Consider the following 12,011-nt stretch of genomic DNA (forward strand, 5'->3'; position numbering starts at 1 on the left):
CAGCTCAGCCTACCGCACCCTCCTATCACACACACATCTGATTACTGTCTGAAATATGTCCTGTTTTTGAATCAACATAGTTTTAGTTGAAATCTAAATAATAACTCATACATTCAAACCTTCAAGTACCAGTTGTACATCCCTTTCACATAAGAGGAAACTGACTCTCCATCTCATTAAACATCTTGCTTAGCATCACAAAGCTACTGCAAGTTGCCAGGATCTGAATCTAGACTGTCCGATCAGAACTTCTGAATGGGCTGAGAGAAGATAACTCTGTTTCACTGCATTTAAGAGTGGGTGTTTTCCTTTTCAAGAATGAAAAGCAAAAAACAAAGCTGTGTTAAGAACTGCATAATCAGACAATTCTATACATTACCTGTAGGAACATCAAAATGCTAACAGCTGGGTCCAGCGCGATGGCTAGGTGGCTAATTTTTGCCTTGCACACCCAGGACCCCATGTGGGTGCCGGTCCAAGTTCTGGTTGCTCCATTTCCCATCCAGCTGCCTGCTCATAGCCTGGGAAAACAGCAGAGTATGGCCCAAAGCCTTGGGACCCTGTACCCACATGGGAGACCCAGGGAGGCTCCTGGCTCCTGGCTTCGGATGGGCTCAGCCCTGGCCTTTGCAGCCACTTGGGGAGTGAAGCAGCAGGTGGAGGATCTTTCTCTCTGTCTCTCCTCTCTCTGTAAGTCTACCTTTCCAATAAGAAAATGAGGCAGTAACTGCTCAAAGGGGCAGAGATCCAGTGGAGGGTGATGACTGCTGCAGAACTATACCTCCAAAATAGAAGAATGTGTGGGCTGGGAATCAGAGCTCAAGGAAAGCTAAAAAAAAAGGGGGGGGGGTGGGGTAGGAAAAAAAGCAGGGAAACCAGGGGAGTGCAAATGGATAAAGCGTGGGCTCCCCTAGGAATGGCTGGTTGGCTGAGCTCAAAGGTGATACAAGCCAGGACACCTGAGGCTCAAATGTCTGCCTGCCTTGGTTCACAAGCAGCAGTCCTATCCACTTCCTCACACAGCCTGCTAAGACTTTCAGTGACTGTGAGTTCATCAAACTGGGATGAGAAACTGCTAAAGGGAAAGAAATCCTCCCCGCTGACACAAATTACAAGGGGAAGCTGTGGGAGGCTCCTTGTTAATTAAACAAAACAGATATGAGTGCTGAGTCAGCAGGCGGGAGCACGCACCTGGCCCAGCTGGTGTCTGCTGCAGCAGAGGGCTGTGTGAGCCACAGCTGTGTGCAGCACCTCCCAACTCCCCCCACTTCACCTGTCTCTTGGGCTGCTCTTCCTCTTGGGCTTCCAGAGGGCAGCTCACTCCCTCTTCTAAAGGACACACTCCTTCTCTAGAGCCAAATGCTGAGAACTGGCAGCTGTCTGATCCTCTTTATTCTACTTTTTATTTACATATTTGAGGAAAAGAGAGAGCTTCCACCTGCCGGGTTGCTCTCCAAATGCCAACAACAGCTAGGGCAGAGACCAACCAGAGCCATGAGTCAGGGACTCACTGCAGGTCTTATCCGACCACGAAGCCATCACTGCTGCCTTCCTACGGTCCATGTGAACAGAAGCTGGCCTTTGAGGCCAGAGGTGGGTAAGGAACCCAAGCCCTCCCACAGGAGACAAAACCGTCAGACACTTGGCCCTTTCACTCTGCTTACTTGTGATGGCACACCCATCAGATCCACCATTTGCAAGTCTGCAGTTGGATTCTTGCAGGGTCGGGGAGGAGCCTCCAGAGATGCACTAAATGCTGGCAATAAAGTTCACCATAGGGGCCTGCAGGATGGCATATTCTGCTAATCCTGTCTGCAGTGCCAGTATCCCATATGGGTGCTAGTTCGAGTCCTGGCTGCTCCACTTCTGATCTAGCGCCCTGCTTGTGGTCTGGGAAGCCAGTGGAGGATGGTTCCAGTCCTTGGGCCCTTGCACCCACAGGGGAGACGTTCAAATGTTCTTGGCTTCCAACTTCAGACAGGCCTAGCTCTGGCCATCACAGTCATTTGGGCAGTGAAGCAACGGATAAAAGATGTTTGTCTCTGGTCTACTCTCTCTGTAATTCTGACTTCCAAAGAAAATACATAAATAAAATACATAAAATAAAAATTCACAGCAATATACTACCAATCATTTTCATTACAGTGGAATTTCAGCTTATTGCTTCTGCAAATTGGTACTTAGAAATCATGTTTTTCCTCTATTTATTCAAGAACTGCGCTGTTTACTGGAAGTGCATTTCTAGGTGCTGAGCACACAGGGGAACTAAAGGCTCAGGGCTAGGCCAGAACTGTAACTACTTCCACAATTTGGGGCAGTGATAAGTGACAGGAGACAGTGGTGAGATGCAGCCAGTCAAGCGCTACCGCAATGCTGGTACTTTGTGTGCATGACAGTTCATGTTCACGTTTGATCCAGCTACTTGCTAATGGCCCAGAAAAAAGCAGTGAGATGGCCCAAGAACTTAGGCTTCTGCTCCTAGGTGGGAGACAGGACTGAAGCTACTGGCTCCTGGCATGGCATGGCATGGCATGGCTCTGCCTCAGCTGCTGTGATTATTTGCGGGTCTGTCCTTCTTTCAATCTAATTCTTCCTTTCAAATAAATAAATTTTATATATATATAGATAAATTACATATATATTATTTATTTTTATTGGAAAGGTAGACCTACAGAGAGAAGTAGAGAGAGAAGGATCTTCTACCCACTGTTTCACTCCCCAAGTGGCCGCAATGGTCAGAGCTGAGCTGATCCGATCCAGGAACCTCTTTTGGGCCTCCCACTCAGGTACAGGGTCCCAAGGCTCTGGGTCGTCCTCTGCTGCTTTCCCAGGCCATAAGAAGGGAGCCGGATGGGAAGTGAAGCAGCTGGGACACAAGCCAGCATCCACATGAGATGGAGCATTTGCAGGTAGATTAGCTAATTGAGCCACTGTGTTGAACACCCATAAATAAACAAATCTTAAAAAAAAAAAGAGGGGGGAACAAAGGAAGACAAACATGAGAATTACCAGGTCATCAGGGAAGTCTTACTCAGTGTAAACTGGGAGCTGTGAAGATCGGGGGAGGGGCAGGAGAAGAGACAGCATGGCACTGAGGCCGCAACCAGCAGGGCACTTCTGGGAGCCAGGAATGCCTGTGCATCATGCAGCAAACAAGAGGTGCAAGAAGCAGGCGGCAGGGTGGACGGGGACCCTGCCCCAACAGGGCTTGGAAGCAGGGGGCCGAGTGGGCATGGGTGGGACACACAATCACCAAAGCATCCGAGCTGGGGAGGAGCACGACAGAATCCAGACTTCGCGAAGATCACCCTGGCAGTTCTGCAGAAAGTGGGCTAGGGCCAAACCACTTTCAGGCAGTCCAGAGGGAGCTGCTTTCCTGCCTGCACAGCTTTGCTCACGACCATGCGCTTAAAAATTAATGTTGATGGCTGCCCACAGCTCAATGAGTGTTATGGTAAAAACATGGCTCTCGCCCTGGAGGGTTGCAAGATGGACTTTTCTTCTCTCTCCCCATGCATGTGCTGTGGCTTCCGGCCCAGTTTCTCCCCCAAACTTCCTTCATCTTGTTCCTTTCTCCTTTTAGTTCGCTCCTGCCCCACTGGCAGGAGACATTCCCCTTCTCTCTCTCTCCCCCTCTGCTCCCATCCCTATCCCTCTGGAATAAAGAACCTCCCAGGTAAAAACAAACAAGCAAACAAAAACACAAAGGCAAAGGTGATGACAGGTGTGCAGGACGGCCACAGGTGTCCGGGCGTCTTCCTGCAGACACGGAGGGAGGGGTGAGCACACGACCACCCACGTCCACGTGCCGCTCACCCTGAGACACGGGCGGCGCAGGGATATCAGCACGCATCCACACGTTCCCAACCTGAGACACACACGGCTCTGAGTAAATGGAAACGGGACAGCATTCCAGTAACTACGCGTGGCCTGTTTCAATGCAGACCGAGCACTCTGGTAAATTAACAGTAAAAGCTGCTCACGTGCATGTACTCGAGCAGGGGACCCAGCACGAACAGGGTCAGTAATGAGAGGAGAGCAGCGTCAGTGCAGGACAACAGGCTTGAGTGGAAAGCTACTCTAACACATTGCTAATTTCTCCCTCTGACTCTGCCTTTCAAATAAGTAACAAACCACTCTCCTTTTTTTCTTTTTTTTAATAAATATATTAGAAAAAAGTAATCTGCAAGTTTCTGGGAAAAAAAAAAACCAAGAATTCTGATTCTGCTTCATCGCAACTCCTCAGAAGAGGCAAGCATTCAGAAATCATCTGTGCCAAAAGCATCCACAATCTCAGGCAATCCCCTTTTACTTCAAAACTACAATCAGGTGTGGGACATTCTTTCCTTTAACACAAGCAAACCCAAACAAGTGAAGTACTTGGCTTCAGAAGAACACAAAAGCGCCTGCCCTCTGCCATCTATCCACCCACCCACCTCTGACTCCTCCCAGGATCTGAGCGGCTCCAGCTGCCAGGCATTAGACAAGGTAGAGATCTGGAAGAAGAAGTATAAGTGAGCCCCTGTCCTCCTGTGCACAGATCAGACAGACACGGGATGACGTCACCGAAGCTGAATCCCCAAAACGGAGCCCCCAGCACGGAGGCCACCACGAGGGAGCAGTGGCCAGACACAGGCCACAACAGACACTAGTGTACCGCATCATGTCTTGCTGGCTGTGTCCCTTAAGATAGTGGACAGGAAGTCGTGGGGAAGGCCAGGAACAGAAGAGCTGCGCCAGCAGTCCCCAACACCTTGTTCGTTGGTCCCTGGGCCACAGGATGATGGCTCTCATGACACACTACCGTACCTGAGAGTGACACGGCTCTGTCTCTGTGTGTGTCGCCGTTTTCGGAGCCCACTCTTCCGGAACCGTCCCCGACGTGTTCCCCGTTGGTTAGATCTGCCTTTTCTGGAGTGGTCGGTTTGCTTTGTGCCTGACTCTGCTTCCAGCGACTGAACTTGGGGGACACTGCTGCGGCTTGGATCACCGGGGACTGGGGCTTCGACTGGACTGGTTTTTCCAATTCTCTGGCCTCCTGCAACTAAAAGGAAACAAGGAAGTCATTTAATCTAAAACAATTCCAGGATTCTGGTGAGGAGGAAAAACATGCCAGCCTACTGCCTAAAAAAAAAAAAAAACCAAAAAAAAAAAAAACCTCAATCAAAAGGATAAAATTTTAAAACAGGAGGGCCCGGCGCGGTGGCGCAAGTGGTTAAAGGTCCTCGCCTTGCACGCCCGGGATCCCATATGGGTGCCGGTTCTAATCCCGGCAGCCCTGCTTCCCTTCCAGCTCCCTGCTTGTGGCCCGGGAAAGCAGTCAAGGACGGCCCAAAGCTTTGGGAACCTGCACCCGCGTGGGAGACCCTGAAGAGGCTCCTGGCTTCGGATCGGCATAATATCGACCCGTTGCGCTCACTTGGGGAGTGAATCATCGGACGGAAGATCTTCCTCTCTGTCTCTCCTCTCTGTATATCCACCTTTCCAATGAAAAAATAATAAAAATAAAATCTTTAAAAAAAAAAATTTTAAAACAGGAAATATATTCCTTTGAGAAACTCAAAGAGAACTCCCAACGCAAATGATAAACCCCTTGCCCGATGTTCTCCGGTTTGAAAACATGACCAAGGCACAGGAACGAATATTCACAGAAAGCAGGGTAAACGCTGAAGTGCCAGATCTTCAGCAGCTCCGAGGCCACGCACAACAACTCAGGGCTGCCAGGGTGTCCCGCCCCCAGTGGCTCCAGGAGCTGTCACCTGTCACTCACCACTTGGTTTTCCATGCGGGTGAAGATGACGTTTAGCATCTGGGTGAGGGTGGCCTTGGCGGTGGTTTGATTGATGAGGTTTTTGCTGGCCAGGTAGATGTTATAGCAGGTCCGCACTGTTTGCAGGATGGTGCCCTCATGAATTTCAATGTGCGGAGAAGTCACCGCCGTCAGCAGGGCCTAAAACAGAAACCAGAAACCTTCAGCTCCTCCAACACCCATCCCCCTTCTGCCCTCCCCTGAAGAAACTTCTGGAGGGTTTGATTTTGTCCTATACACTAAACTGGGTGACTGCTACCAACAGCCAGCTTCCCAGTGCTGCGCGTTTAAAAACAATTACTAACTCCATAAAACCCAGATCGTTAGAAATTGGTTGTGTTGAAATGGGCTTCCTATTGCCTTGTTTTGGTAAAAGTCCAACATATGAATGTTACTATGGACTGAAAACCCTGGAAGGAAAAGATGCTTCTCTAGGGAGAACATGTGCTGTACCCTGAGCTCCCCTGGCAGTCACACGGTGCCCGGGGTTCCCAGGCGCAGCGCCTGGTGGGAGGCGGCGTTTCAGGAAAGCTGCAGTCAGGGCAGGCATTCAGCAATCCACGGGGCAGGACTTGTGGCACAGCACATTATGCTACCCGTGCCGGTCAGCGATGTGACTCCTCTGCTTCACATCCAGCTTCCTGCTGATGTGCAGTCTGGGAGATGGCAGGTGAACGCTCAAGCACGGGGCTCGCTGCCCCTTGGTGGGAGACCCGGCTCGGATTCCTGGGCCCCTCTGCTGACGGCACCCAGGGAGGGAAAGCAGCAAGTGAAAGGCCTGCTCATCTGTATCTATCACCATCTCTCTCTCTCAGATAAAATAATTCAAAAATTTTAGCAAAGAAAAAAGAAAGGTGCAGCTAACACACATAGCCATCCTTCATAAAGCCAACATACTCAGAACTTGGCCACAGATGTTCTGATGCTGCTCGCTGATAAGCCATTTCCAGGCTCCAGTAGGGGACTGAAGACCTCCTGACCAGTGACAGGCTGGGAACCCAACATTTCAAGGGAGAAAAAAACAAAACAAAACAAAAGAAAAAACCCATAGGATTTCAAGCCTATTTAATTCACAAGTGACTTGTATCGCTATTAGCGGAACCACTAACTTTATAAACACTCCTGGTTCTGCTCTTCTTGTCTCTGTCCACGTTAATACAGTTAATACATTCTGACGTTTAACCAAAGAGCTAAGCGATACTTAACTTGTTCTGCGCCAGCCCAGCATCACCTGGGGCCTGAACACAGGGTAAGCTAGACTGCTGCAGCCTTCTGACTGAAAAGCCAAGCCAGGAAAACAAACAGAAATACCTTAATTATTTGCAACTGAACCCCTTCATCAGTCTGAGGGCCCTGGAAACAATTGCAAATGGTTTCCACAATCCTGTCGATGAGCCGCTTTCCCGGGGCACCGCTGTCGGGGGCATTGCCCGTGATGTGCCCATACGCGATGAGTTTCTAAACACAGAAAGAACACAGATGAGAGATGGTTCTGCCTGGCCGGCATTGAGGCTGCCCACAGAAGCCAAAGAAAGGCAGTCAGCGTGGTCATGAACTTCCGGTTCCTGCAGCTGCCCCAGCTCCCAGGAGCCAAGGCGGACACAGCCAGTCTGTGTGGGCACACCTTCCTTCCTGCCTCCTGATGGCAAACACTCCCCGTGATGGTAATACAATGTCGGATGAGAAAAGCAGGGTGCAGAATACAGCCAGTTTGCAGCTAGTCGTGCAGAAGCACGAAGGAAAACCACACATAATACAAAACAGAAAGTGGTCGGGGATTGTCTAGAGCTCAGGGGAGGGTAGCTAGAGGAAGAGCGAAAGTGACAGGTTACGTGTGTTCACTGCTTCATTCTAAGGTCATTAAAACATATTTCAAAGTTAGATTGAGGTAATGGCTGTACAACTCGGTCAACAGAATCAAAAATCACACTTGCACTTCAAGTACAGGTGAACTGGGGCAAGCGTCCAGCTTAGTGGTTAAGGCACAGGTGAAGATTCTACACCCCACATCACAGTACCTAGGCTCAGTCCTTGGCTCCCCCTCCTAACTCCTATTTCTCGCTCGGGACAGAGTGGAAATGGCTTGGCTGATCGAGTTCTTCCCACCAACCCATGTGGGCGATCTGGACTGGGTTCCTGGCTGCTGGCTCTGGCCTGGTCCAAGTCCTGGCTTCGATGAAGGGGATGGGAACACTGTGCCTCTCAAAATTTTAAAGTAAAATATGTGTATGCTAATTAAAAACATAATTATATATAAAATTTTAAAGTGTTCAGATACAGAAAAAAACTAACAACATGTCTTGCTTGAGAAGAGAACGGAGCAGTGTGGGCAGGGTAGGACTAAGATACTTCATTCTATTTTCTAAACTTAAAACAAATCTATTCAAGAGAGAGAAACGAAGAGAGAAACGTTCCCATCTTCCGGTTTACTCCCCGAATGTCCACGAAGACCAAGCCTGAATCCAGTTGAAGCTGGGGACAGGGAACTGAACCGGGTCTCTCCCATGGGGAGCAGGGACCCCTCAAGAATCACCTGCTGCCTCCTTGAACGTATGCATCAGTTAGCGGCTGAGACTGGGGACAGGAGCCAGGAACTGAACTTAGGCACTCCAATTGGCGATGCTGGTCTCCTAACCAGTGCCTCAGCTATGGGGCCAAACTCCCACCCTTCTTCATTCTTGTTCAATGTGAGTCATATCAGTGCATTTTCTATTCCAAAAATTCAAGTGGAACTAGTAACAGCATTCCACACCAGACTTTCAAACTGTATCTGTCAGCCACATGGCTGGAGAAACACGTGGGTTCTGCCAGGTTACTCATCAGTTAGGACAGGGGCTGTCTGTGCCACCCGACTCACAACCTGAGGTTCAGTGTGGAGAATCAAAGAGTGGAAGGAGTGGTAAAAGGTCAAGATGTCTTCCAAGTCTGGCTTTGCCTGATAGATTTCATTACAATTACAGATTTCTGGGCCACAACCCGCACCTGCTGGAGCAGAAATGCTGGAGTAGAGCCCAGGATCCAGGATTTTGCTCGCAACTCGCCAGTCACTGGGAAGGCAGACCGAAGCCCAAGTGGATTCCGACGCATACTCTGCTTTGAGTGAGCTGGTGAGGACTTAGAAAAAAATGCTGGCTTGGACTTCACACTCCTAAGCTTTGGGCTGTGTCATTCTCCCCTCTGCCCAGACCCAAAGGACCCCAGGTCCTTTGTCCAGCCACTCTGCGGAAGCCTGCCACCATGGTTTTCAACAGCCCCTCCCTATCATTAGCTACAAAAGCACTGCCACTCAACAAGCAGAGAGAAAAGCAGACCAAGACCCTGCTCAGTCAAGTGACTCAGCGGGCAGGAGTGGGGACTGTGCACACCCTGCTGCTCAAGTCCAGGCCCTGTGACCTCCAGACGGACACAAGGGTGAGGACTAGGCGCAGCGCCTTCCTGGTGCCCTCTCACTGCTGCCACACAAGCCACTTCCCAAGAAGGCAGCCCAGCAGCCTGCTTCCTCTCACTCCTGATGGCCTCGGGCTGGCTTGAGCATTGGGCAAAGAGTGCTATGCTTCATGAACTGCCTAGACCTGGATGCTGAAGAGCATGCTCCTGGGGACACTAAGACTGGTGGCTCAGGTGTGCGTCTCCCGCATCAGAGTGCCTGAGTTCAATACTCTGGCTCCTGACAACAGTTTCCTGCCAATGTGGGTGCTGGGAGGCAGCAGCAATTGAGTAATTGGTCCCTGTCATCCACATGGGAAACCTCCTGGCTTTGACCCAGCCCAGTTCTAGATGGTTGTGACACTTGGGGAGTGAACTAGCATACAGGAGCTCTCTGTCTCTCTGCCTTGCAATCACTTTAAGAAAAATAAAAGTAAGCTCTATATTGAAGCTATAATGCAAAGAAAGAGATGCACCACTGGGCTGGCAAGTGTTCTCTCCTGTCGAGTCCACAAAGGGTACATGGCCTTTCCACGAGAAAAGGGCTTCCAGCCTCCTGTGCAGTGAGAGGGGTCAGGAAGACAGGAGAGCTCCAGGGTCCTGTGGGCCTTCTCACCCTTCCTCGGACCAGACACAGTTCTGGGTGCTGGGGATAAAACAGCAAGTGACACTCATGACTCCACATCTCAGAGTTTATTCTTGGGGAGTGTGGGAAGGAATCGGGGAGAGACACAATAAAGCCACACATCTGGGAGGGATCCTTTAGGGACCTGTGGGATTTGCAGGCTCCCTGTCCAATTCCCATCTGCCCCAGCTTGACATTCCTGCCTTACTTTCGCTGATGCAATGAGGGAGTAGGCAGAGGTGGGAGCCTGCGGGCACCTGGCCTGCTGCCACACGACCCAAGGAGGCCTGTTTAGGGGTGTTCTGGCATGGCAAGAAAGAAGAGAAAACACAACACCCTCCACTAGGCCTTTGCAGTCTTACTGGAGCTGCAAAAAGTCCATCTGTTGCAAAACAAGACGCATTCAGCAAGAAGTTAAAGTCTGCACTGTTCTAAACCACTCCACCAAGGTGGTGTGATTAATTTGATACAAATACAGTCTTCCACCTCACTGGTCTACCTGCTCTCCCCAGGTTAGCCCTGTGTTTTGCCTCAGAAGAATCACCTCTCACCCAGAGAAAGCAAGGCACACAGCCCTGGACGCTGGCACAGGGCTGCTCACAAGGACCGGAACCCCAAGTGTACGTGCCTCTCAGGAGGGCCAGGAGAACAGCAGCAGCAATGAAACCCGTGGCATACCAGCTAGAGCAAGCCAGCTGACATTAGAAACACTGCTAGGTGCAGAAAGTGAACTGCAGCAAAATCTGCACACGGAACACTATGTCTTGAAAAAGGAAAAACACAAACAAGCACCCGGTTTTGGAGCCAGCAGCTCAAAGGATTCCAGCCTTCTTGGTGAAGCACAGAGCTTTTTCTGTTTCTTTTCTTTTCTTTTTTTTTCTTTCTTTTTTCTTTCTTCCTTCCTTCCTTCCTTCCTTCCTTTCGTTCTTTCATTCTTTCGTTCTTTCTTCCTTCCTTCTTTCTTTCTTAAGATTTTATCTATTTTTACTGGAAAGTCAGATTTAGAGAGGAAGATCTTTGATTCTCTGATTCATTCCCCAAGTGGCCATAACAGCCAGAGCTGAGCTGATCTGAATCCAAGAGCCAGGAGCTTCTTCCATCTCCCACGCAGGTGCAGGGTCTCAAGGCTTTGAGCCATCCTCAACTGCTTTCCCAGGCCACAGGCAGGGAGCTGGATGGGAAGCAGTGCCGCCAGAATTAAAACCGGCATCCATATGGGATCCAAGGCAAAGACTTTAGCCACTAAGCTACCATGCTGGGCTCTCAGTAGAGCTTTAAAAATGTTTTTGACAGGACCCAGCATGGTGGCATGGTAGGTTAAGCCACAGCCCATGACACTGGCATCCTACATATGAGTGCTGGTTCAAGTGCTGGTTGCCCCATTTGCAAATGAGCTCCCTGCTACAGTGCCTGGGAAAGCAGCAGGAAATGGCTCCTGCACTTGGCCCCTGCCACTCTTGTGGGAGACCTGGATGGAGTCCCTGGCTTTTGGCTTTGACCTGTCATTCTGGCCGTTTAGGGGAAGGAGCTAGAGAACAGAACACCTCTATTCAGGTAGAGTTTAACAAATAACACAGGTGTGCACAACTCATACAACTACAAATTAACTTTAAAATGTGTGGTAAAAATCTAGTTTTCTAGTAATAAGTACTAAAGCTGATGCTGGTGATATGACCAGGACGGGTCAGACCAATAACTTCCTGCAGCCTCCACTGGGAGGCAGGAACGAAATGTTACATTTACCTCTATTTTGTGTTCGTTCATTTAGAGTTCTATTGTGTATGTTTCATAATGTATGCACTTCAGTAAGAGTAGTACAAGTATATAATTTCAAAATGAAAAAATTTACATATATTGGGCAAATGTCTGCAAAATTTAAATTAACGTCTGTTTAAATTAGTTTTACTATTTAAAACTATTTACTATAGTGCATGTGTAGTGCTAGTCCTTCTCAGTGGTTTGGGTGGAGCAGTGGATGACATACCCAAATGCACATGGAGGATATGGCAATCCACTGGAGCCTACAGAAGACATCTGGTACCATAACAGAGGAAGGAGGGCAGAACAAATTGGCCAGCTACCCCCAGAGAAGCGTTGGCAGCAAATACTTGGGTGAATGGAGACTCTAAGGTCGACTATGTCAGCCAACGG

At 49.5% G+C, this 12,011-nt stretch overlaps 1 protein-coding gene across 3 annotated transcripts in view; it reads right to left on the minus strand.

Annotated features, from left to right (window-relative positions):
* ARFGEF2 (ADP ribosylation factor guanine nucleotide exchange factor 2) overlaps window positions 1–12,011 on the minus strand; it is an 87,980-nt gene that overhangs the window by 61,129 nt on the left and 14,840 nt on the right. Inside the window, exons 4-7 of one of the 3 annotated variants that reach the window (XM_040981351.1) lie at window positions 7,121–7,267; window positions 5,771–5,950; window positions 4,800–5,044; window positions 2,765–2,775 (exon numbers count right to left, since the gene is read on the minus strand). In XM_040981351.1, coding sequence (XP_040837285.1) covers window positions 2,765–2,775; window positions 4,800–5,044; window positions 5,771–5,950; window positions 7,121–7,267 — 583 coding nt within the window. The remainder of the gene's footprint in view (window positions 1–2,764; window positions 2,776–4,799; window positions 5,045–5,770; window positions 5,951–7,120; window positions 7,268–12,011) is intronic. The other 2 variants (XM_040981350.1, XM_040981349.1) reach the window with 2 other exon arrangements.

The sequence above is a fragment of the Ochotona curzoniae genome, unplaced genomic scaffold (assembly GCF_017591425.1).
Source record: "Ochotona curzoniae isolate NIBS_2020 unplaced genomic scaffold, NIBS_Ocur_1.0 contig_3520, whole genome shotgun sequence".
Taxonomy (NCBI): domain Eukaryota; kingdom Metazoa; phylum Chordata; class Mammalia; order Lagomorpha; family Ochotonidae; genus Ochotona; species Ochotona curzoniae.